The sequence below is a fragment of the Nymphaea colorata genome, chromosome 12 (assembly GCF_008831285.2).
Source record: "Nymphaea colorata isolate Beijing-Zhang1983 chromosome 12, ASM883128v2, whole genome shotgun sequence".
Lineage (NCBI taxonomy): Eukaryota > Viridiplantae > Streptophyta > Magnoliopsida > Nymphaeales > Nymphaeaceae > Nymphaea > Nymphaea colorata.
This window is the reverse complement of record NC_045149.1, coordinates 15558383-15583583: the sequence shown is the minus strand read 5'-3', so window position 1 is coordinate 15583583 and position 25201 is coordinate 15558383. Positions and strand designations below refer to the sequence as shown.

At 40.2% G+C, this 25201-nt stretch overlaps 4 protein-coding genes across 15 annotated transcripts; all 4 read right to left on the bottom strand.

Moving 5' to 3' along the window:
* Positions 1-1541: 1541 nt before the first annotated feature.
* Positions 1542-4358, bottom strand: LOC116265710 (pentatricopeptide repeat-containing protein At1g08610-like). The gene has a single exon (XM_031646527.2). The coding sequence runs from the start codon at positions 3815-3817 to the stop codon at positions 2048-2050; it is 1770 nt and encodes a 589-aa protein (XP_031502387.1). The 5' UTR covers positions 3818-4358; the 3' UTR covers positions 1542-2047.
* A 1198-nt stretch (positions 4359-5556) lies between these two features.
* LOC116265711 (histone H4) lies at positions 5557-6171 on the bottom strand. Its single transcript, XM_031646528.2, has one exon. The coding sequence runs from the start codon at positions 6076-6078 to the stop codon at positions 5767-5769; it is 312 nt and encodes a 103-aa protein (XP_031502388.1). The 5' UTR covers positions 6079-6171; the 3' UTR covers positions 5557-5766.
* Positions 6172-8437: 2266 nt separating this feature from the next.
* LOC116265708 (pentatricopeptide repeat-containing protein At5g27110) lies at positions 8438-22025 on the bottom strand. 12 transcript variants are annotated; one of them, XM_031646519.2, is made up of 13 exons: positions 21837-22012; positions 20144-21487; positions 19855-20065; positions 14488-14718; positions 13442-13816; positions 13006-13116; positions 12643-12733; positions 11141-11209; positions 10779-10856; positions 10033-10131; positions 9379-9429; positions 9049-9243; positions 8438-8891 (listed from the first exon to the last, which is right to left on the bottom strand). In XM_031646519.2, exons 4-13 carry the CDS (start codon positions 14568-14570, stop codon positions 8745-8747), a joined length of 1299 nt encoding a protein of 432 aa, XP_031502379.1. In that variant the 5' UTR covers positions 14571-14718; positions 19855-20065; positions 20144-21487; positions 21837-22012; the 3' UTR covers positions 8438-8744. The 12 variants fall into 12 exon arrangements, with proteins under 12 accessions (XP_031502379.1, XP_031502381.1, XP_031502380.1 ...); XM_031646521.2 differs by lacking the exon at positions 19855-20065 and having other exon boundaries at positions 14488-14805; positions 21328-21487; XM_031646520.2 differs by lacking the exon at positions 19855-20065 and having other exon boundaries at positions 21328-21487.
* Positions 22026-23613: 1588 nt separating this feature from the next.
* On the bottom strand, positions 23614-25169 carry LOC116266180 (uncharacterized). Its single transcript, XM_031647292.2, has one exon. The coding sequence runs from the start codon at positions 25020-25022 to the stop codon at positions 23766-23768; it is 1257 nt and encodes a 418-aa protein (XP_031503152.1). The 5' UTR covers positions 25023-25169; the 3' UTR covers positions 23614-23765.
* Positions 25170-25201: the final 32 nt, after the last annotated feature.

Sequence of the window (25201 nt, the reverse complement as noted above, 5' to 3'; positions counted from 1 at the left end):
AACGGAAACAGGTAATTTAAACTGATTTGATTGTCAATATTACTATGATAAGCTGCCAACTATTGGAACTCGGTTTTTCGGAACTGGGATTTGTGTCATCAAAGCATGTACCACCCTCAGTTTTGATATTGGGACCGGATTTTGAATTGAAAACCAAGTTTTCAACCTGGTTTTGGATGTCATCTGGATACTGCCTTGGTGTTTTTCAATGAAATCCAACGGATGCCTTATCCAACTTGGATCCTGTCAGGGTGGTTAATAATGAATGAAGTATCTGCAGGAAGTTATGGATGAAGTGAACGAAGGGGAGGCGGACACTGAAAAATGTATAAGACACAAGATGACGGATTTCAGGAAAAACAAATTGAAGAGGGAAGCCCGAAGCAACGAGAAAGTGGGGAAGCGACTTCTGGAAAAGAAGATCAATTTGAGAACTACGACATTTGATGGTAACGTCACTGCGGTTTCTTCTTTTATAAGGAAGCCCTGATACTACCAACCACTTCGTTGGTCAAGCTTTGGAACGCTTTTTTTTCAACCTGGACCGACGGTTGCTTTCTTCCATTGGATTCTTCATGTCGGAGGATAAACTCTCCTTCCAACGTTTTCTGGGGTTTGTCACTACTTCTATCCCGATTTTCAGTTTCCATAAAAAAAAACTGCATCCATTTTTCTTTGTCCAGTGCGCAAGAAAGATGACGATTGCAGAATCCTCCCAAAAACCGAAGAAAAAATAGTTGCACTAACAACGTCCAAAGACAAAGTATGGAAAATTCAATCCTACCAGCAAAATAATTCTCTCCACAGGGTATACCTAAAAGCTAAAGAGAATGATTGAAGAATGATTGAAGAAAACAAAAAGGATAAGAGAAATATAGGGAGTTGGACACACCAAAATCCAAGGTACATATAATGTTTTGAGAACTAAACATGCCCGTTCTTTGTTTCATTAACGAAACAACAGAATGGATAGGAATGAACACTCCAATTGTTTGCTTGTGAACTTTTTGTGCATACATGACACATTCCACAAAAATTTTGGGGTCCAAATTTATACTTTTCCACAAAATATGGTTCAGATGTCAATTTTCAGCAAATGGAGCATAAAGACGCATGTTTGTGGTGTTACTTTGGCCAAGAGAAACGCCAGGAACACAGAAGTTTCAGTAAGAATCTCTGGTCACTCATATTTTGAGTATATTATACAAATACTTCTACATCTACACGGTATCAAAATGTGCACCAGCAAATGCACGAAAAGCAGGATAATGTGCTTTGCCAACCGAGGATTTCTCCAAAATCTGTGGTGGAAACAACGCGAAAAAATTCGCAACATGCAACCCCTGATAGAAGTCTAGTTATAAATGACTCTTACGCATGGAAAAAATAAAATGAAATAAAAGATTCACGGTACCCAAATATAAGAACAAGTCAAAGCTCATGCACAATGCAAAAAGGCGTATATCTCACCTTGTGATGAAAGACTGACATTCAAAATTTCTTAGAATTACAAACCTAAAGGCTTATCCACATCAGCTACGAAACTCACAACGCCTAATGCAGACTACATTCCAAATGTTGTAATACACGTACAGATCATATCAATGAAAAAAGAAGCCTCTAAAGAAGAAATATCTCTCGTTCAACACTGTTAAAGCATGTACAAAGAAACTCTCTCAGAGCTAGACCTACAAAACTGTCAATTGCCTTCGTTAAACAGCAAAAAGCCAACAAGTTATGGCTGCAGACAGAAACGGATGGAGATTCTATTCATGTAATGTATTACGGTTATAGTCTTCTCAAATTGAAACCATCATCAGAAGGAACAGGAAAACCTGCTAATGTTGGCACTTCTGATTCCTGAATACGACTTCACCGTCGTCCTAGTTAGTGAAATCTACCATTCAAAAACAGACTGCTATCCTGTGAATTTGTCATAGTATGCCTGTATTGCTTTATCAGTTGAACGTTTACCGAAAGAAGTCCATAAAACTGCCAAAGGATTGTTCAGGTACTAATTGGGTCCATGACGTAAGCTGTCAGATGATCATTTCTCGTGTATTAATCTTTCCACCACTTTTTCCCTAAGAACCTTGCGCTCAATCAAGTTATTACGTAACTCCATAGCCTCATCCTGTTTCCCAACAGCATCCAATCCCTTGATCAATGTGGCATATGTGACCTCGTTGGGTTTGCACTGTTTCAAGACCATCATATTGAGGATGTCAATTGCAACATCCACTTTATTCGCACTGCATAAGCCTTGAATAACAGCATTAAAAGTCGTAATCTTAGGCTTGTGTTTTCTCCTAGTCATTTCCTTCAACATCCGAAGTGCAGACTCCACCATGTTTGCCTTACACAACCCAGCTATCAATGAATTATAAGTGATGTCATCAGGAAATATCCTGCAGCTAATCATCTCCCTTAGCAGCTCCATTGCCTTGTCCATATTACCGTTCTTCGACAAACCGTCAATTACAATATTATAAGTAGACTGAACAAGAGTATAACCATTATTCCCCAAAAAATGGAGTATAGAAAACGCTTCATCTACCATGCCTTCCTTGCATATTGCATACAAAAGAGTGTTATAAGTGATGATATCAGGACAACATCCTCCAGAAACCATTAGTTCTAGAAAATCAACTGCTCGATCCAAGAAACCAGACTTGCACAGACAATTTATTAAAATATTGTAAGAGACAACAGTAGGAGGATTAGAACTCTGGTTCATGATCGAGAGGATCTGCTCTGCCTCCCCCCTTCTGCCAATTCTGCACAGACCATGGAGTAACGTGTTGTAAGTTACAGAATTCGGCACCAATCCTCTACCAAACATATCCAAGAACATCAAGTTCACATCTTCATACTTTCCCTCCTTACACGCTATGTTGATCAGAGAGTTGTATGTTACGATGTCGGGATAGCAACCTTCAGCAGCCATGTCCTCGAAGACCTCCAGAGCATATTCAACGCCACGATGCCGGAACACTAGCCCCATGAACACAGTGTACGTAATTATATAAGGAGGGCAGCCTTTTCTCAACTGATCCTTCCAAAACCTGATAGCCTGATCAATCTTCCCCATACCAAACATGCTCCTCATGATGGCATTGTATGCTATAACATCCGGTGTGCATCCGCTTGCGCTCATGCCATCTAGAACACTAATTGCAGCACCGATTTGCCCTTTGCGACACAAAGCACCAATTAACATGTTATATGTGATTGAATCAGGAATACCACCAGACAAAACCATGATGTTCAGAACTCTTTTTGATTTATCAATCCTATCGCTCTTTATCAAGCCACGAATCACTGATATACAGGTCGAGAAATCGGGAACCTGGCTGAGCCTCGCCATTATATCTATCAGATTCGCTGCCTCTACCATTTTTCCACTTCTGCACAGCATCCACAAGAATTCATTATTCGACGACTGATCGTTCTCGATGTAAGGTCCGTCAGAAGGTGAATGAAATGGTTCCCGTGATTTTTTTCGTGTTCCCTTTGTCGAAACAACTGGCTCATGACCATTTACGGTCGCCGGATTAACCCGATCGAGGCAAACTCTCCTATAGTGACCCCGCCGACATTCTAACAAGGAAACTCTTCTAGTTCTTCCCCAACTAGAGTTACCCTTTTCCGCTACATCCACCTTGGTCAAGCCTTGATTCCCACCACCATTAGACCACCCAAAATCCGAATCGAAACTCCAATTCATGTAACCGAAAGGCACACAAGGTACAGATTTCTGCAAGTGAAGGCTGCACGCCATCTCGTACCGCCACACAACAGGCCTAGATACTACCATCAATAAAAAGAGGCACCAAAATCGAGCTCGTCCCTTCGGAGTTCCTGCAACTAAATCCTCCCTGTAATAATATTTTCAAATGATAAGGGAAGTAAGCGACTACCACAATGATTTTCATAGAGAATGAAACCTTCCAACTCCAGGAACTAATCGCTGCCCCATTTCCACCGCACCCTACTCTCCTATTGACTTGCTTCTTTGTAGCTATAGCCTAACCCAACAGCAAGAACGATGTCTCCGGGCCACGATGCAAGCGGTTGAACGGCGGTGTTTCAGCGATGCTGCGACGGTGGAGAGACGCTGCGAGCGGTGGAGCCGTGCCGTGCGGAGAAGGATATGCCCTGACCGGAAAAACAAGGTTCCACCTGCGGATAATGAGAAGGTAAGATCGTTCTTAGTTCTTACCCTCACGAGGAGTTGGGATGACCGTAGCACTGCCGTCCTGTGGCTTGCGTCGGCCAGCGGAACGGAAGGCAGGGGAGTTAGCTTCTCCGCAGGAGGACAACGGGCAATGGAACCGACGCGGGGCGTGAAGATTTAGGACCCCCAGGGACGGAAACCTAGCAGGGGGTAGCGACCAGCGAGGCGCTCAAACCCGTGGAGGGTCGGGTCGGGTCGGGTCGGGTCGGGTCAGGATGGAGCTATGTAAAAAAACTGTTCTCTTTATTTGGATCTCAAGCTGGCCTTGAAAAACTTAATTACATAGAAATCAAATCATAAATTTTTCTCTTTTGACACACTGTTTCTTCTTCTAATAATCAGACTCTTTTGTCACATTTGCAATCGTCAATTTCCCAAAAAAGAATTTATATTTATTTACAGATGAAATTGTTTTCTAGAAAGAAAAGAGCCATTTTTCGTCGCCAATAGGATATAATTTTCGTGATTTGCTAAACAATAAAATGTACTTAAGCTTCAGTTTTTTATTTAACTGCCTGAATTATATGAAAAAGAAACATTATATTAAGGACTTTTGTTTACGCGTGTTTTTGTTGAGCAAGTATCCATACAAAGTTCATCAAATGTATATATTTAATTTTTTTAAAATTTTTAGAATTTCAATTTACAAACATTCCTGTAAAAATTTAAACTAAAGCATAACCTTTTTATCCTCCTAAAAGTAAAGCAAGTTTTTGAGGGAAAAAAAAAATGAAGTGTTTGACTCATTCCAAAGAGTGCCCTTGCAATGAAGGATTTTTGGATTGCGGGGGAGATAGGCACCAAGGAGTGCCCTTGTTTTAAACACATTCAAAGGGCAATTTGTAATACAATCTTCCATGGTCATCCCAACAAATTCGGCCGGAAGAAGGTCGCCAAGACGAAGTCATCAATCGTTTCCTGAAATCCTTTGAAGACCATGTCTTGGGCAATTGGCCAACCGGTGCTGTTTAATGACAATTTACAAATCTTGGATTGCAGTCTACCGATTCACCCAAGTTCATTTCTTCACAAAACACGCCGGCTACTTCCTAAAGAAATTCATGCCGTGTTTAATGAATTTGGGGGAGACCACTTTTTCTAGCTTATTCAAATTTCTAGTTTATTCAAACCAGGAGCAAAAGTAATGCTATTCCCGAATCGGCTAACTGGTTCTGAATCAAAACCCTCACCCTATCGGTTCGCCGGACAAAGTTTACATGCCTGACCAGACCGCTGGCCAATCTGAATCGAAACCAGGAACATTGAAAATTAAAAGCAGTGAAGCTGAAAACGTGAAATAGAACTTCGAAGAATTTGAGGAAACGAAAAAACCCCATTAGATTTTCACCAATATGTATACATCGAGAGAAGGGGAAAAGAGAAAGGGAAAAGCATCCCCTTCCAATTCACTACAATATACACAAAAAAAGCATATCTCCCCAACGCCCCCACGGATGAGAAACAAGAAGACGGCCGCAAACACCACCCCATAATGAAGACAGCGACTCCCATAGGAAAGATGAAGACGATCAACCACCGAAACCGTAGAGGGTGCGACCCTGCCTCTTGAGAGCATAGACGACGTCCATGGCGGTGACGGTCTTCCGGCGGGCGTGCTCCGTGTAAGTCACAGCGTCGCGGATGACGTTCTCCAGGAAGATCTTCAGGACGCCCCTGGTCTCCTCGTAGATGAGGCCGCTGATGCGCTTCACCCCTCCACGGCGAGCAAGTCGCCGGATCGCCGGCTTAGTGATGCCCTGGATGTTATCCCTCAGGACCTTGCGGTGCCTCTTTGCACCGCCCTTGCCCAAACCCTTACCTCCCTTGCCGCGTCCTGACATCGTTCCTCGACTCTCTGGCGATACCTTTTCCTCTCACCCAAGAACGGCAGACGAAAACACCAACGCCCTCGAATCGCGATGGATGGGAGTCGCGTGGTCGGAGAGCTTTTATATCGGGCTGTCCGCGTTTGTGGCCGTCTGATCAGGTCTCGATCCGTGGGTACTCCACTCAGTCCACATGAACCGTCGGATCACATTTCTCGCGACCTTATTGGGCAGGAGTTTGAAGGACAGATCGATGCGCTTCTCTGTTCTCTTTTCATCACGCTACGCTTCGAGTAAGCGACGTGTCCAGTGTTAGTCTTGTCGTGAGGGCGTGTGCGCTCCTGCGTGTGCGTGTGTGTGAAAGAGAGGGAGAGAGAGAATCAGAGGTGTCAAAAAATGGTTCATTTTTATTTAAAAAATGGTGCTAATTATTTTTTAAAATAAAATATAATAATACATGTTTATTCAAACTTACATAAGCTGAGTTTGAGTCAGGAATTTACCACTTAGCCCACCTCGTTTAGTCAAGCTCATTTAGCTTGACTTGTTGGTAAGGGGGCTGATCAACACCTTGTGTGCATGCGGCTCTAGGAGTATGATGTGATCTTTAGTTGGCATAATGTCACGGCCAACTTATTTGAGATATCTTTTGGGGAAAACAATTGTAAACATATAGTGAGGTTATATGGAACAGTTACATAGATCGGACAAATACATGTTTTTCATATTTATGTTATGTCGCCCTCGTCCAAGTACGCTGGCTTTTAGTAATGAAGAAAAAAGAAGCAAGCATTTTCAATTTTGTTTTTCTAGGTGTATTCTGCATGTCAACCTCAAATACTTGTTTTTGATATTTATGTTATCTATGTCTGATATTTGACATTTGATTTGGTACGAGTATGTATAGGAATGTCAATGGATCAGATTGAATTTGGACCAGGTATCGAACTAAATTGCTTTAAATAAGTCAGACACGGAAAATTTTAATATTTGGCTGAAAAGTAAGATCGGCTTCGGTTTTAAGAAATGGTATCTTATCAGATCCCGGTTTCGACTTAGACTCAATTTAACAAAGATTTCCAATCAGAAGCAGTCAATTAGATTTTATTACTTCAATACTGGATATAAAAAAATCCCATATCCAATATCAGGCCAGCTAACCGTTTATGAAAATGTTTAGGGGCCCTTTTTCAAAAACTTTTTGGTCTCGCTCACCTTTTTTGTAATATGAGTACATGAATATGTGACAAAATCAAATACGGTAAATGAAAATATATATCCAATTCCAGTATAATTCATTAGCATCTCTGGGTACGTGCCTTAAATCAGATTTGAACCATCGGTCTCAAAAAAACCTATCAGATTGATTGGAAACACAGCTTGGGTAAAGTTGAGACTAAAACAGTGACAGAGGCAGGTGTGGCCATTGCCCACACTAGCTCACAAAAATTACTCCATTCATATATTGAATACCTGCCTAATTTTTATTTGTTCACATACAAGTGCTCCTTGTACCCTTTATCTAGAATTTTGTGACTTAGTTACTGAATTGAAATTGGATATTCGTCAACAATTTAAGACGAATTTTTGTGACGTTGAAACCTATTGGAATCCTTAAACTTTGAAGCATATAACCGATTGACCAATACGAACCTCTGTAGCGTATCGCTTTACTGACAAACCGATGCAATGTCGACCAAGAAAAGTAGAAACTAATGTCATGAATATTGGTTTCCATTTTCTACCAAAAACACGTAGCGATGTGTGCACGATCTACACATTGACCCGTACCGGGCCGTGTCGGCCACAATAATTTGAGCAAAAAATTTTATTTTTTTATTGTTTTATTAATATTACGGCCGAGGTTTAAGGGTGTAATTTTAGCCCCTTCGTAATTTCCCTTTTCAACCGATCCGGTGAATCACGCGCAGTAGACCAATATTAATAAATAACGCTAGGTCATATTAATTATAATAATATTGAAGGTAAGATTCTATCTTGTTCTAATATTTTGAGAATACATTTTTACTTGCTTTGTCAAAGAATGGTTAGGCCCAGAAAGATAACAAGGTAAGGGGATAATACTCTCGGTGACAAGCTATGAGGGCATCGATCGCATTTGTGTTTGAGCCTGAAAAGAAGTGTGACCGTGCATGTGAAAAAGCCGCTGGTTACCAATTCTAATATTATTTAAGCATTACAGTGAACGGTCAACATAATAGATTTGGAAGATGGGAGTAAAAAACGACATGATCGGTTGCCTATCCAAGAGCTTGCATGACTGATAATATATTGTAGGAATCAATGACAAGTTTATTCGGCTTGTCCAAAAGGTGGGACTCCATGAGTTATACGAACTGGAGACGCATCGGAATAAATTTGCTAAACAGCTTGCTTTTGTGATCTTCATGACATACTATTTCGTGAATTTCACAATATTCAAAATGTAGGTGCCATTTGTAACAGAGCCACACAGCGATCGCATAAAAGAAAAGAATTGTTTATGTACTGCAGCTTCTCAGTCCAGTCCAAGCATGAGGCAAATAACCAGCCACTTTGATGACGGTGAAAAGTTCAATACCTGAAATGTGTCTTCCCTTGGCATAATCTGGTCCTGCCCTGCCGAACCCTCGCCAGGAAAACAGTATAAATTATATGAATCTGCTAGGACCTGGATTACCCTAAACATCAGCAGCAATGAAATTAGACAGTAACAAGTCCTTCCAAAGTTCAGATCTTTCTGGCCAAACCTCATTTAGCAAAACGCTGAGGTCTGGCAATTTCCCAAGCTTATCTTGAAGGTCAGCCTGTTCAGACCGAGGAACTTGCTGCAAGTAAAAAAAAATATTACTTAGAGAGTACATTGGTCACCGAACTTTGCACTCCATGACAAGATCCGAAGTCATGGACATTCAATCATGCGCAACCAAGAGAACATAAAACGCAGAGCAAGAAGGAAACAAGACGAATTAAATGAAATCAAACCTTAAAAATATATAGAAAATATGAAGCTGCATGTGCTCCTTGTGTACGGTTATCACCAAAACCGCTATCTGAAATATTCAAGCAGGCATGGACTAGCTGCAATTCGTCCTTCAGAAAGGCATGCACCTTATTGCTTTGATTACCACAACGAGTTATCCATTGATAAGCAAGGAAGCGGCGATGAACCCAGAGAGCCTGAGACCACCACAAGAACCACACTTGAAAACTTGAACATTCTGGAAAACAAATCATAGCCAACAGAACAGAAACTCTGGACAAATAAGTAGTAGTCATTCCTATAAGAAAAGATGAGATTTATATTGTTGCTACCTCTCTTCCACTATAAAGATTAATCAACATCATATTCCAGTCAAGTTCTGCCTGCCGATATTGCAGAGAAAGCAATCAGAAACATTATGGTTCTGAACATTTTACAGAAGAATATTTGCACAAACAATAACGACAGTTTTAACAGGGAAGCATAACCCCAGCAGACAGTTTACAATGACAAGCAAAAGCTTACAAGAGAAAAAGGGAAGTCAAATGTTAACAAGTATTTGCAGTTTCAGTCACTAAGATGATTTGTTAGAGTGCCAGTTTCAATGATCTAGACTTTCGTGCATTTTAAGTTTTTAACTGATGTTACAATATAAACAAAAATCAACATATCATTGCAAAACACTGAAAAATGTGGTTTCTTTTCCAAGCCTAGGTTTGTGAACCCTAGTTCCACATAATTTTGTTCAGAAAACTGCCACTCTTTCTCAATGCATTGGTTTGGTCTGGATTGCCTCCATATTCCTAGTTGTAACAAATGACAGAAAAGTATAGATCATGATGTGAGCTCTAAGAACAGAAACAGTCAGAGAGGTGAAGAAAGAGAAGAAATTAACATTTAGTGGAAAAAAAAAATGCCTTCAGATTCTCCTAAAGAAATATCAGGAGACAGCAGGACATTTTATTTGAGTGCAAAATTTATTGAACCTTCCATGTGGAATGAAAGTCAGAATTTCCATAAGCTCCATCTACACTACATTTCTTCTGGTGCACCTTGTCCTCCATCATCAGCCTTAACAACAGTATCTGCAATGAAAGAACAAAACCATGAGCATAAAATTGAGGTTTCATCCAGGAGGCGCACAGCATTTCAAGTCACACAGAAACTAGTAAACAGACAGTTCATTACAGGAGAACTATACACATACTAAGTGTACTAAACGCAGTTGTCACATGTCAATTGAGTTAATGACCTGAGGGTCCGGTAGGAAGTGATGGCACTACTATGAAGCTTCTGAACTTCTAGGTGTTACACCCACTAGCAAGGTTAGAGTACAGCCAGTACAGGACAATTAGTGTCACGTTGAATTGAGAAGGCCAGGACTGACAGAACCCATGAAGGCCATTAACGATCCAGACTTGATACTGGATGCCAACATTTTAGAAGCATAATTCTTCTTACAACTATTCCCTTATCATTTAAACCGGATAAACAATTTCAAAATACGTAAATGGAATGGAGATTTGAAGCGTTTCTAGGACACCGCAAAATAGTGATGACATGTAAACAGTTCCCTTTCAAAGAATGACAACAGAACGCAACTCAAAAACAAGAAGCTTCAACTCTCAAAAAGCTTACAAACTTGAATTCAACATGCCTCTTACAAACATAACCATAAAAACTAAGCAGCTTATCACTAGAAGAAAAGGTCATACACTAGGAAGTAACTTACTCTTCGGTAGTGAAAGCAGGAATTATCTGCAACATGTAACTCGGCCCATTTTCTTGTATGATCCAGTTCATTTAGCACCTTAGCAGACAAATGTACATTTTTAGAACTAAAAGCAATCTCCATATATATTGAATCAAACATGGGCAGAACCCACGAGAAACTTGCATTGCAGTATGCTTTTGATTAAGAAGAACACTAAGAATGGAATGACAAGACCTAAAATACATCAAAGAGAACAAAATTTTAAAACATTGTTTCCTAGATATAGAAAGCAATCTTGAAAAATTCTCTTCCCATTCCTTTGTACTTTAATGTGTTAGTAAATGGCCAATGCAGAAAAAGTTCCATATATCAAGCCTGACCTGCTCTTTTTTCTTGTATGGAACAAGCCAACCACGGTAACACCATGCACGATAGTTCATTTTAGATTTCTGTAAGTTCAAAAAGGAAAAGAAAAAAACATTCAGAAAATACAATAAAATATAAACTAAACATTTCTCAGATTAGTTTATGTTAGCTAACCCTCTTGTTTTTTCCCCCAAGAAAATAGGAAACAACCATCCCTAAGATACTGATAAAGAATTTAAAAATTACAAATTCAACATAACCTGAACAAAATGGCAATTGCAATGAGAAACATAGCTAAAGAAAAGTAGGTTTTTTTCAATCATCCATTTTACTAGGAAATTTGTTATAATAAATTTCCAAAATAAGGTCCATTCCAAACAAACTAGCAGGGAGAGTTCATGTGCTTTTGCCCTTGACTATCAATCATAATAACATAAAAATTTACACAGGTACATGGATGCCTGTGCATGCACAGGCACTTAATTACCCGCTATGATGGCTCCTGAAACTTACCAGGATACAAAGTTTATCTTACTGAGTAATGTGTCAGCTATCTCTCCTCATATATAGAACCCCCCAAAACCCCCGCACCCCTTCCCACCCTACTACCCCACCACCCCACTCCAAAAAAAAGAAAAAACTTATGAGTTATGTATCATAAAAAATCCAATAGGATTACTGTCACATGGAAGCTCTAGTGAAAAACATATCAAAATCACCTAAATGAAGATCAAGGAACACTACTCGTCCAAATATTTACAAGCACTTTCTGTTCTCAACCTTTTTCTATGCAACACAAGGAAACATGAATCTTCAAACCAACTTTAATAAATTCTATGCTGCTGACGCTTGGTACTACACCCTATTCTTTGAGGCAAGCATGATCTAATCAAGTGGGTGTTGCAAACCCTAAACCTTATCCCAAAAATTGATCATAAAATGCCATACTGACATTAAGCATGTCCTGACTGTACATTCCATGCAACTTAGACCTTAACAAAACTAGTGTAACTCAAAGTTGTAAGAACAAGATCTAAATCATGTTTCACTACCGTGTAATAACAATCGTCAAGCAGGACGTTCTTATCAGCATTCAACCAAAGAATAAGCTCCGAATAATTTGTATGATACAGCTACATGTGCTACCGAGTATGCTGGTAAATTTGGCATTGCTAAATGACTGCTTAAATAGCACATGATTAAGCAAGTAAAAGACCAACCTTCACTTATCCAACTGGATTAAGGGAATTAGAATGCTAGATATCAATTAATGTTTTCAAGCCCCAAAGGAGGCCTTTATAATTCATTCTTCCATATTACACATGCAATACAAACGATGGAAGAGAAGCTAGAAATTGGAGATAGAAATAACTGAAAGTGCATCATCATGAATAAATAAGTAAAAAGAAATTGGAGATAGAAATAACTGAAAGTGCATCATCATGAATAAATAAGTAAAAAGTGAATTGTCAAAGCTTTATCCTAATGCTACAGTATCCTTTAGAGAAACATAGACCTCACATATGCGTTCCACAAGCTCAGATTCTTTTTGCAGCATATCTTGCAAATTCTGAAATCTTTCACCAACTAACTTGACCAGCCATCGTCTGGAATTAATGACATATGTAGATAATAGCTTCAATATACATGAAAATGCATAAGAAATAAAACTATCCAAGTATGTCCATTATCCAACAGCCTTTGCTGAACAGTGAAGTTGAAGCCAAATGACTAAAGTGAAAAAGTATCAACAAGAAAAAAAGGGCAGGGAGAGATGGAACTGTGTAACAAGACCAAAAAAAAATTTATTGATTCATAAATAAAAATAATTGAACAAATTAGCTCATCAAAAAACTGCTTTGCATCAGCCTCAACTTACCTATGATTCCATGCCTGCTCACTTTTTGGTGAATATGACAAAACCAGAGCAGACAAGTTGAACTCCTCAATAATTAATGAAAAGTTTTGCCTTCCCAGAAGTATTTGTTTCCTATAAAAAAAGAGAGAGGAGCTAAAGCAAGCTAAATTTCAGAAAACCAATAGAGGGCATTTATCAACTTCTGTACTTTTAAAGCAAAAATAAGATGGCATTGTAATTTAGAAGGATACCAGCATCTTAAGTGGTAAGAAAGCATATGTGTTCAATTTGATTACCCAGCAATAGTGTTCTAATCGATGACACTTAAAAAAATATAGTAGACTGTGGGAGGGAAAAGGTGACAACAATAAGAACCGAATATCATAAATAAATAACTATAATAACTGCAAGTATAATTTCTACAACAATAATATTAATATTAATAAGACATTGTTACCTGGAATTCCATGCAGTTGCAAAGTCACAGCTTAGCAATAGAAGTGCCTTGCTGTGTCTCATCATCTTTCCTTCAAGAAGATGCACATCCGAACCTGTGGTCGAATTATTTTCTGGTTCCAATGAAATGCACTTGGCTGCTTCATGAAACTTGCCCTTCAGGTTGATCTCCACATCATATGCACTCCGTACCTCCATAAATGCTTCCTTAGCAGCTTCATATAAAGGTCGCAACGCCAGGACGGAGATTGCTAGTTTGTGATCTTTGAACCAGAACACGTTTTCATCTAACTGAATACTTAAGTTGGCAGAGAATTCATTTATGCCTTTATTCAGTTGCTCAAATTGAGATGGATGTACAAACCCGAGTTCATCTCTGTCATTTATGCCAAAAAAAAAGAAAAAAAGAAAAAGGCAACAGTAAGAATGGTGTTATTTGTTAGGCAGTATTCGTTTGCTTGGACTGTGCTCCCTAAACGTATGATTATCATCACAAGTGTATATTTTCACCCAAAAGTAGGGTGAGGAAAGTTTCAGTTCCCCACCTCTCACTTTCTTCACTTGATTTCAAGGCTTAAACCTTGTACACGGTGAAGGAAGTCTGGACTTCCTCACCATGTTTTTGGTTGCCTTATGTATGGTGAGGACAAACTTCATATAATGTAAAGGGTTATTTGGGCAATCAGGCCTTACATACATCAGAAGCCACAAATTCCAAATCTTTAATAAACCAAATTGCATCAAACATTTAAGGAATTCTTAGAATCTCAAAGTTATTATGCATTAACCAAATAAATCTGAGACCATGAAGTCTTAAAGGTTTATCTCCAAGACACACCAAGTGCAAAAAACCAAAAGAAAAGAAAGGAGTATAGAATAATCACCAATTCAAACAAGAATCTAATTAGGCATCCATAAGTGAAGCCCATGAATGTACAATAAGAGGGACTTGTGTAGTGGTGCCATCCCCACGAAAGGATGGAATCAACCCCAGAGAGAGAGAGAGAGAGGTAGAAAGAGGGAGAGAGAAAGAGAGGGAGCTCTTACATAAGGGGATCAGTACGTAGGATATCTTCCAATTGCTTCAGGAGATTGACACCGTCCTCAATGGAATGGGTTCCTGAATCCATCCTTAACTATGTATCCTTCTTTGAGTATTTTTTCTCCCAATCAACCGAACCCCTCAAATGTGAGGAAGAGGATGAACGAAGTGTTGAACCAAGTGCATCAAATGAAGCAAGCGGGTTGATTTGGTTCTAAACTAGGTATTAACTGAACCTGTTTTTCATATAAAGAATTCAAATAAGTTGATTCTGCAGCTTCTGGAGAAACACCATTGTATTTTACTAACTCAAATGTCATAACCTACATGACAAAAAATCCCAGGATTTAATCTCAGAGCATAGGATTTTAGAGGGGACAATGAGACTAAATATTTCTCTGTGCAATAGATTAAAACATTCAGCTATTCATCCAATGATTACCAAAGAAATACCACAACTATCTTTTCTTTTATACTCATCATTCATCAATAGAAAAAATGTATGAAAGTCAGCAAATGTCATTTTCGAGACCCATAAAAGTAGTGTTTGCATGCTTGAACAAATTCATCATGAATAACACTTCCAGAAAATTTTATCCATGGTATTGTGGAACGATATGTTGGTTAAGTATATTGTGTTCCAATGAAGAAGATAATAGATCTACAGTTTTTTATGTCTGAGTGCATGTTTGAATCAAATGGATACAGGTTGATTTCTATTGACAACCATAGTCAGCTAAAATATGTAAAAGAATTTAGTTTGAGTCCATTTTGAGGCCAAATAAAAAAGCACATATACTCAACTAGTATAAAAGTATTTCAAGATACCACAAAGAATCAAACAATGGAACCATGTGCATGTATGTGCACTCAAAAGTTTCCATTTAGGTATGGCTTATTGGGTGGAAAAAATGCTGCAAACACCAGTACAATCTGATATATACATACCCCCTTGTCGGATAATTATGACAATAGTATCAGAAAGAGCTGGTATTGAACTCCTTAAATTAGTAAAGTGGTTTTAAATTAGCTTTGGTATTGATACAAATTTTAAGATGATATGAATAATATTTTACTTGGATATTTAACCAGGTCTTCTGCAACGCCCTACTTTGAAAAGTTTTATCCCATATCGAAGATTGTCAAGAATCTTAGAAGACTTACAAAGGGGATTGTTAAGCAGTTGATTGTCCTAGCTTCTAGCCTTTTTGGGGATGGAACAAATATTACTAACGGGCTAGCTAGGATCCACCACATTGGGGGCCTGAGCCCGGTGTGGAAGTGAATTGGGTTATTATGGTGGTATTAGAGCTGGTACAGTAGTCGGACATAAGGTCCCACATGAGAAGACGCATATGCCTCAAGAGGGTAAATTATAACATCCCATTTTGATTATAAAGAATCTTAAAGGACATATAAAGGTGTTGTTAAGTGGTTGATTGTTGTGATTCTTAGCTTTTTTAGAGTTGAAACTGAAGCTGCTAGGAGACGGGTTGTAATCTGCCAAATCGAGGGCTCGAGCCTAGTGTGGGAGTGAACTAGGTTGTAACAATTTCAGGCAAAACTTTGATTCGTTTTTCCATTTAAGACTAAGAAGATACTGAAACCTGGTTAAAAAATGTGGATTGGATGTTTGGATGACAAGATGGGGCAAAAATCATTTTTGCCTGAAAAACCGAGGGGGAGGCAAGTGTAGTACAACCTAGATAACGTTGTCTTATCTCTCTTCACATTGAGGGTTTAACAATGAGGATTCATGACGAAGAGAATAAGACTCTAAAGCAAGGCTACTAGAATGGTTAGAAGTCAGGATAAAATTTTCCTATGCACAAACATATAGGGTATTTGTCAACTTTATGCATGAGGATGTGTGATCTCTTCTATCATGCTATGCATAGTAACTGAAATATAAACAAATGTTAAGAAGCAATTCAACTTCTTAAAAAACAGCGGTTTTAAATTAACCTAGCCTGACCAGTTTTGCGAATTAATAACACAGGAGTTGGAAAAGACTCATCAACAAACTGAAAAGCTTTTGGATACATACCATTCTAGGCCAGTGCTGATTCAGCTGTGCCTGATTGGGTTTTCAGAAATGCTAAATTGATGTGTCTATTATTGTAGTATCATCCAATTTAGATTGTGCATTGGAAGTTGGAACAAACTTTCTGCTCTTTCCGCTCCCTATTCTGATTTCTTAATGGCTGCCCTAGTTTTAGTGTCATCCAATCGCTCCTAAAACAACATTTTGAAAGTAGATTTTGCCTCCATAATTTGGTTTAGGCTGTCATCCCATACACCCCCATAACATTTTTTAAGAATATATTAATAAATGACATGAAAGGACTGCTGAATCAAACATTGAATCAAATCAGTGTAAACTGTACACCTATTCACATCAAACCAGTGTAAACTGTAAACCTATTCAAATCAAATCAAATGATTCAAGCCTATTTTAGTAACATTGTTCTTCAGTGTTGGAACTTAGGAATTTTCTTCTCTTCTTGAATGATGACGAAGAAACAGCCCTAGGTCAAACTCTCAACAAACTAAACCTCAGAGCCTAATACCTACAGGCAGGTACCTTTGGCTCATATTTGTGCATCCTGAGGCATCTTTGTATAAGCCTTTTTCTGTCCAAGCCCAAAGCAGTGCCAGAGTTACATAGGCAAAGGATTATGACAGGAAATGAAGAACTTCTTTTGACGTTGGAGGTCTTAAAAGTCCAACTTTAATCAGGCGGACAAAGCCCCTGGTTGGCAGGAGATGAATAACTGAACATGTCCCGTCATCCATCTTAATTCTATATCATCAATCATGTCCCCTTCAAAACTTATTCTTCCAGAAGACAGATCAGCAAGGGATTCTTCAGACCGTATCACTGTACAAGTAATCAATCGTTGCTTTTAGAATGTATAGCAACTGATCACACGAGCATAGGTCCCCATGCCGCTAAGCAGTAGTTGGTAGACACTGTAATAGAGTGTCAATGATAACAAAAATGACACACGAGCAGCACTAGGCTATTGGCTTGACTTCTTGCTGATATGGTGCCATGGATATTTATGTTAGCCACTAAAAACAATTGCGTACATTTGCTTTTTATCAGCAGATGCAATGAACGACAGTAGCAGAAAAAAATAGTAATGCTGACCAAGGATTCAAAGAATTTGTATTACGATGATTCTCTAAGAATTTCAATCACAAGATTTACATTTGTATGTGCTGCTGAACTTATAATCCTAGGATGGTGTACATATGCTGATGACCGTCTGATTTCTAATCCTCAGTCATCTTCCACTGTGTGACATAGCTTGCCTCATTATCCAAACCTACCTATGGATAAGTAGTGTTTGGACTCTTTGGAGCATAGCCTTCTCTTTTCATCTGGAGCAGAAGGCTGTCTAAAGTCTCATATATAGTTTCTGCTTGCGGATGTGATTTGTCTTCAACAAAGAACGTGTGTGTCCTCTTGTCGACTTCAATCCAACTGCACCCTGGACTTTTCCTTAATCCCCTTTCTCTCATTTTCCACCGGACCTTCCTGACATTCTCCCATTTCCCTGCTGCAGCATACAGATTTGACAGAACTATGTATGTAGAGGCATCATCAGGATCCTTCTCAAGCAGAAGCTCTGCCACCTTCTCACCCAGCTCTACTTTCCCATGTTGACTACAAGCAGAAAACAAAGCTCCAAGCAAACCAACATCTGCCTTAATGGGCATATGTCTCAAGATGTCATAAGCTTCATGGACTCTCCCTGCACGTCCAAGCAGATCAATTACACAAGAATAGTGTTCAAGAGTAGGATCAATGCCATAGCAAACTCTCATTTGATCAAAATAATGATGACCTTCGTCGACTAGTCCACCATGACTACAAGCAGAAAGAAGTGCAAGAAAGGCAACTCCATCTGGTTTGGTCTCAGACTTCTCCATTTGCTGGAAGAGGTATATAGCTTCCAACGTATTTCCATGGGAGCCGTAGGCTGTGATCATGGTTGTCCATGAAACAATGTCCCGCTTTGACATCCGATCAAAAACATTGCGTGCGTCATCCACTGCACCACATTTTGCATACATGTTAACAAGGGCAGCTGCTACAATTTCCTCTATTTCAAGCTTGTTTTCCACTATATACTGGTGCATTTCTTTACCAAGTTGCAGAGCCGATAACTGTGAACATGCCTGTAGGGTACTTGCAAAAGTAATGGCATCTGGTTTGACACCACTATTTCTCATATCATTGAAAATTTTTAAAGCTTCATCATAACATCCTCGCGATACAAGTCCAGAGATCATAACATTCCATGAAACACAGTTCATCTTTGTAATTGTCTCAAAGATATCCTCAGCGTATTGCAGAGCCCCACATCTAAGATACAGATCAAGCAAAGCAGTATCAGTAAAAATATCTGTTTCTACTTTGTTTCTAATGATGTACCCATGCATAAACTTTCCAAATTGTAAATTACCAAGCTTTGAGCACAAGGACAACAAAATACAGAGTGTTGTTGAAGTGGGTTTTACCCCTTCTGCATTCATGTTCAGAAAGAGGTGAACAGAAGAAATGAAATCCCCAGTAATGGCATATCCAGATATCATTGAATTCCATGTAACAGCAGTCTTGTTGGGTACTAAATCAAATATCTTCCGTGCCATCACCAACGAACCACACCTTGCATACATGTCCACAAGTGATGAATTCACAAACACATCCATTTCATAACCACTCCTGATCAAGCTCTCATGAACCATTCTTCCTTTCTCCAATGCTGAAAGACGTGCACATGAGGAAAAAAATGTTGTGTATGTTACAGAATCAGGCATGAAACCAGCTGCTTGCATCTTATCAAACAAATCAACAGCCTTATGGTACTGCCCATCTTGATAGTAGCAAGACATCACAGTGTTCCATGAAGCAACATCTTTCACAGGCATTTCATCAAACACATGGCAAGCTTCAAGGAAAAGGCTGCATTTGGCATACATTCCCACTAAAGCACTAGCAACAACAATATCCCCAAACCCACCTTTGATTACCCAACCATGAAGTTTCCTTCCATCTTGAACACACCTGAGGGCCCCAAATGCCTTGAGAACGCTAGGAACTGTATAACCATCAGGTTTAACACATGAGAAACTCCGTAGTTCCTCAAACAGCAATTGAGTTTCTCTGTACAAATGGTTTCTAGAATAGGCAGCCAACAAGCTGTTCCACAGTGCAATATCAAGTGGGCATTCTATGTTCTTGAAAACTAGCCTTGCAGATTGAAGACAATCTAAAGAAATGTAGAAGTTTATGAGCTTCTTGCAGAGGGATATGTCTTGCTGTAAACCGCTTGATATTATGTGCTTATGGAGTAGCTTACCATGTCGCAATGACTTCTTAGAGATGCAATTTGTTAGCAGAAGGGACAGCCTTTCGGTGTTCATGGAGAAGCCCACTCAATTGCCAACATGAATTCCCAGTTCACCTGGTCTGCTGGTTAAGACTTTCAAATCGGAGGAGCACGAAGTTTCAATGCTCCAAGTGCTTTTTGGCATATTTTGATAGAGATGTGACTAACCCCTGGTTGACTCCTAAAAACACAAAAGAAGAACTCTCTTAGACTATCGGACTTGAAGACTTCCATGTAAATAAGGTCAAAAGTTCAGTACCGGCTTCACTAGGAGGATAACCATAAGGTCAACCACCTCCAAAACTTAGCTGGTGCTACTTGCGGCATTTCAGTTCTCAACCACAGAATAGTGGGTTGAGGTACCTGCCAAAATAATGTCCAAGGTCCCATGTTTTGCTGTAATTGGTGAGTTTTATTTATGTGCTATTGTTCTGATATCACTTTCCAATGGTGCCGAACAGCAGTGAGCTGCCAGAATCCCAGATGTTAAATGTCTATCGTCTTGCAAAAAACTTTTTCAACGCCAAAATACAAGAAGCCTAAACCTAGAGCAACCATCAGTACCCACATTACCATTGTCAATCCCTAAGTTGATAGGAAGCATGCGACCTAATGCGACTCTACAACAATAGAAGAATGGGTAGTACATAAAACAAGAAGGGATAAACAAGCAATCACTATCTCTATCCTATTTGCAAATGAATGATGAGGATAGAACAACCATAGGAATTTTCCTTCAAAAAGAAAAGCAAAATGGAAACCCTACTATTCAAGCCACTCGAAAGAAAATAAAAAGATACTAAGGACGAAACAGGTGATTCAAACACTATATGGAGAAGAGATCAACAGGCCAACCGTGCCAAACAAAGAAACACAGAATGTTTTCTTGTTGCTGTCTTTCTTGGAACTCAAAGAAACACGAAATTGAATGCAACCAAGTACAAGCTACAAGACTGAGGAAGTGGAAAAGACTATTGAATCAACTTTGCCAGCACAGAGAACATAACAAGAGAGAAATCGATCGCCATATACCTGGCCGATCTTTAAGATGGATTTTCTCCATCCACGGTTTTCTGGCTCTAGTTTGCCTCCTAGCGAGGAACAGGTTGGCCTCCGACCATATTCCATTGTCTCGCTCTATCTCTCAGGTAGTGTTTGGATGGCTCCAGAAAATCATCCTGGGATTAGAATCGTAGGACTGTTTTCCTGAAATTAGGAGGAGGAGGGTTCTTTTCCTCTTTCCAAATTCATCCTGTGTTTGAATTTTTGGAATAATAATGACATTGACATAGACTTTTTTCTAGTGCTTGACGGCATAAAAGCAGAATGGTGGAAAAAAAACAAAAAAAACTGGTACATAGAGAATTTCAAACAAGATAATAATGTTAGACATTTGATGGCATGCAACAGCTAACTGGTCCGCCACAGCCGTATCCTACCTACCTTCTGCGGTACTCCCAAACCCCTCCTGTGTACACAGTTCGACACTTCAACCTATGGAAGGGATGAGGCAAGAATGGTCATTAACAGTCGGAGCCCTGAAGATGAAGAGCTGAGCGAAGTGAGCCGTTAGCGAATAACCCAACAGCACGAACGATGCCTCCTGCAAATTGGTGGCAATTAGCACATCGGCAGACCTTAGGGAAGACCCTAGGGAACGATTGACACTAACCCCCAGATATGGCGACGGCCATGGACGTTAGGGGGTAAAACGCCCAAGAACCGCCAGTTCTCGATCCCCTGCAACAGAAAAAGGGGGAGTCCAAGAAATGGCGGCAGCAGCCAACAAGGTTGCGAGAGAGAGAGGGAGACAGGTTATACTTTCAAAATTACAAACATAAGCCTCCAAAAGGATGTTGGAGGGATACAAGGTCAAACAAGCTAGATGAACCACTCTAGCAAATAAGGCCAGTAAACCACGGAGAGGGACCAGGAGAGAGCAGGAATTATACCAGGCGACGCTGCGAGCGGTCGAACGACGGTGCTGCGAGCGGTGGAGCGGTGCTGTGCTGCGCTGGGCGGAGAAAGGTATGCCCCGACTGGCAACCCAAGGTTCCACGGAAAATAGCCTCACCCCTCTGGGGCGACTAAAATGCTGGGAAGGAAATGCCAGACCCAGCCGTTTTTCGCGGCATCATTTTATAGCGATCGCTGGCGCACGACTTAAACTTTTGAAATTAACGAATTGAGAAGAGGGTGAAGGGGAGGCAATCAGATAAATAAAAGCGATACTAAACTTTCGGAAGATGAAATAATATAGATTTTTTATTTTGTCCGATGGCTAAATCTAATTTATTGTTAAAAGCGCAATAAATCATCGCTAAAGCACTATAAATTTTTTTTATACCATGAACTATCGTGTGTCTTTTAGCCATTTGGCAACCGGCTGATTTTAATTTCTTGCGAAGATTATCCAGAGGAATTTGGAACTGCATAAATTGTTATACAAAGTATGATAAACATTGGTTTTCATGTAAATCTCTATTTTACCTAAAATATGTCTATAAAAACTGTTTTACACAATGTTTTTTTAAACAGCTAATCTAATTTTTTTCTAAAAAAGGTACAAAAGGTGCTCAACGAAAAAAAAAATCATTTACAAATACACAATTAAGTTTTTAATAAAATATATCATACTACTATGCCCATGCAAGCCTGGACTCACCCTGATAGGACTAGACTGAGCTGTAGGCTGGTTTTATAAACCACTGAGCTGAACCCGGCTCGTTACCTGACGGTCTTGACCGGCAATGTTGGTTCATGTTTAACACAGCCATATTGTTTCTTTTTAGAAATCAATAGGAGTAGCTTAGTCCTTCTTATTTGGGCTTTACTTAAGAAATTCAGGCCGTTAGTGTCCGTTTCTTAATTGGGTTTATTTGAGAAATTCAGGTCGAGATACATTAACAGATCCGGCCGATTCGCCGAAGTCAGGTCATCGGGTCCTGATCAAGTTTGGTTAACGTTGAAAAGCAAAAATGAAAATTTTTTTTTGTAAGTTCCTTCCGGGTGATTGTCTATGGATTAATGATGCGAGTGGCTTTTCCTTTTTCTTACCCATACACCATAAATCTTGTTGCTGGTGAGCTTTGGTGAGTTTGATTAATCATCGAGTCGAGTACTTACTAGGTAGCCATTCTAACTCAGACCTTAAAATTGGTGCTATGCCAGCATAATAGTTGTTGGTAAGACCGATAAATTTTTAGTTTTATTCTTATTATAGAAATTGATTTGATAATAGCCCGCATTTGCGATCTTATATGTGAAATTGTTTATAAATATGTTAAGGAGGAACGACCTTTATCGCTTGCTTCTCTTTCTTGCGGAGCGGTACAGGCGTACAGCGTGCAAACAACATATTGTTAGTGTAAAACTATAATTTTACAAAAGCCTTTTCAACTTTTTGAAGGTGCAAGTAAGAGAAACATGCCAAAGAGACTTTTCATCTTTAACTAACCTTTTAAGAGACGTTCCGTTTGCATCACGATGCCACTTACAAAAAAATCAACAGGCGTGTTTGATATAAACACCAAATTAAGTTCCATAAACGAGCGTTCATACGTATACCTGTGATAGAAAATTACGATTCATGATACCTAGAGAACTATATACGATACATATTAATAAGAAGTAATCTTTTTAAATTCAATAACAATTGCAAGTACATTTTTTCACGTTTAATTTTGTCTTTACAACTTGACAAAAAAAAAAAAAAAGGGTAATGCATCTGCAAGGATGTGATGATTCTTCTGTCTCTGGGCAGACCTGCGGCCAGACAAGCCAGCAGAAAATGACCTTCCTAACATTAAGAATCGCCGCCGTGCCGATGGCTGGTGGCGGCCGACGCCGGGATCGAAAAAAATTGATGTACGGAAGATGTCTCAGAGGTATGGCGCAACTAGTTGTAAGTTGCCAACCTTGGAAAAGAGCAGTGCCATGTTCGGGTACTTCTGCTCGTAGCCCCACCAATCTTCTCCGCCATTGCCGAAGAAGCTGCAGGGGTGCAGACGCCGGTGTTCGTGTGCGGCGAAAGCTATCGAGGAGAACTCGCTCAAGAACAGCGCTTCGTCAGGAGGGAAGGTGGTCGCCTTCCACTGCATGATATCCGTCCGCATCTCGAACACGTCACCCCCAAACGTCCGCCGGTCATCGGATCGGCGGCGAAAAAGCCGGCGGACTAGGAGGAGAGTCTTGCCGTCCGACCCCACTGTCAGATATCTCTTCACTCTCCTGCCTGGTGGTTTCCTCACGCTGCGAAGCCCCACCCAAGACCTCACCCATCCTGTAGACCTGGCACCACGATCACCTTTCTGGAAGAACCCCAGCTTCCCTTTGCCTGTTATGAAGTAGAACCTCCCCTCGAAGAAGACGGCGTCCTCCATGCCCATGCTCTGCCGAAGAGGGACGTGTCTCCAAGTTGGGCAGTCCATCGATAGGAAAGCGACCTGCCGGCGGTCGCCGACGGCCATCAGGGTGCAGCCTTCGGAGGTCGGAGAGGATGAGAGCACCATGCCTGTTATGGGGAACGGCGGCATGGAAGGAAGCCCAACTTTGGCCATGGAGAAAGGATTGAGAAGGTAGTAACGGCAGAATTTCCTGGACCGCCGTGTTGACACCATTAACCAACCTCGAGAAGAGCAGCAGATTGAGGAAGGTTCCGGCAGCCGCATGCTGTGGAAGTCGCCGTGAAGAGTCACGAACCAGAATGTCCTGGAGAAGCATTTGAAGTCCAGCATGAACCACGGACGGCGGGGGTGAGGAATGATCTGCCTTTCTGAGAGGATGGACCGCCATGGATTGCAAGCTGCAGTGAATCTGACGTAGTCAAGAAACCTCAGGCGTGTGGTTATCGAGATGAGCAGGTCGTTCGGCAGGGACGACCAATCGGCAGTGAGAGAATCCGGTCGGCGATCATGGCTCCCGTGGTTGAGGTCCGATGGTGAGGGTGCCTTTGATGTTTCTGTAGGTTGTTTAGCGCAGCCATGCTCGTCCACCTGTTCTTCTTGCTTGGAAACAGCTTTCTTGGGAGGAGAAGACCTTCTGGAGATCTTCGCTGGTGGTTTGGCGTTGCCGAAAAGATCATCATCCGGCTTCCTCTTGCTTCTCCGCACGATATCGTTCTTTACAGGGTTCGCCATATCTGCTGCTTCCGTCCTGTCTCGGTTCTTGTTAGCTTCTGCTGGTACACAATATTTACCTCCCCCTCCGTTTCTCCTATTCGTCAAAAGCTGCCCGATTAAGTTTTCTTTAGCAAATATTACCTTTTTCTTCGTCGCCTTTTTCAGTTGATACGTATCAAAGGGAATTTAGATTTCGA

Excerpts from the sequence above, each read along its gene's own strand:
- LOC116265710 (XM_031646527.2), bottom strand. The coding sequence starts at position 3,817 with ATGGTAGTATCTAGGCCTGTTGTGTGGCGGTACGAGATGGCGTGCAGC.
- LOC116265711 (XM_031646528.2), bottom strand. The coding sequence starts at position 6,078 with ATGTCAGGACGCGGCAAGGGAGGTAAGGGTTTGGGCAAGGGCGGTGCA.
- LOC116265708 (XM_050081043.1), bottom strand. The coding sequence starts at position 19,918 with ATGAACACCGAAAGGCTGTCCCTTCTGCTAACAAATTGCATCTCTAAG.
- LOC116266180 (XM_031647292.2), bottom strand. The coding sequence starts at position 25,022 with ATGGCGAACCCTGTAAAGAACGATATCGTGCGGAGAAGCAAGAGGAAG.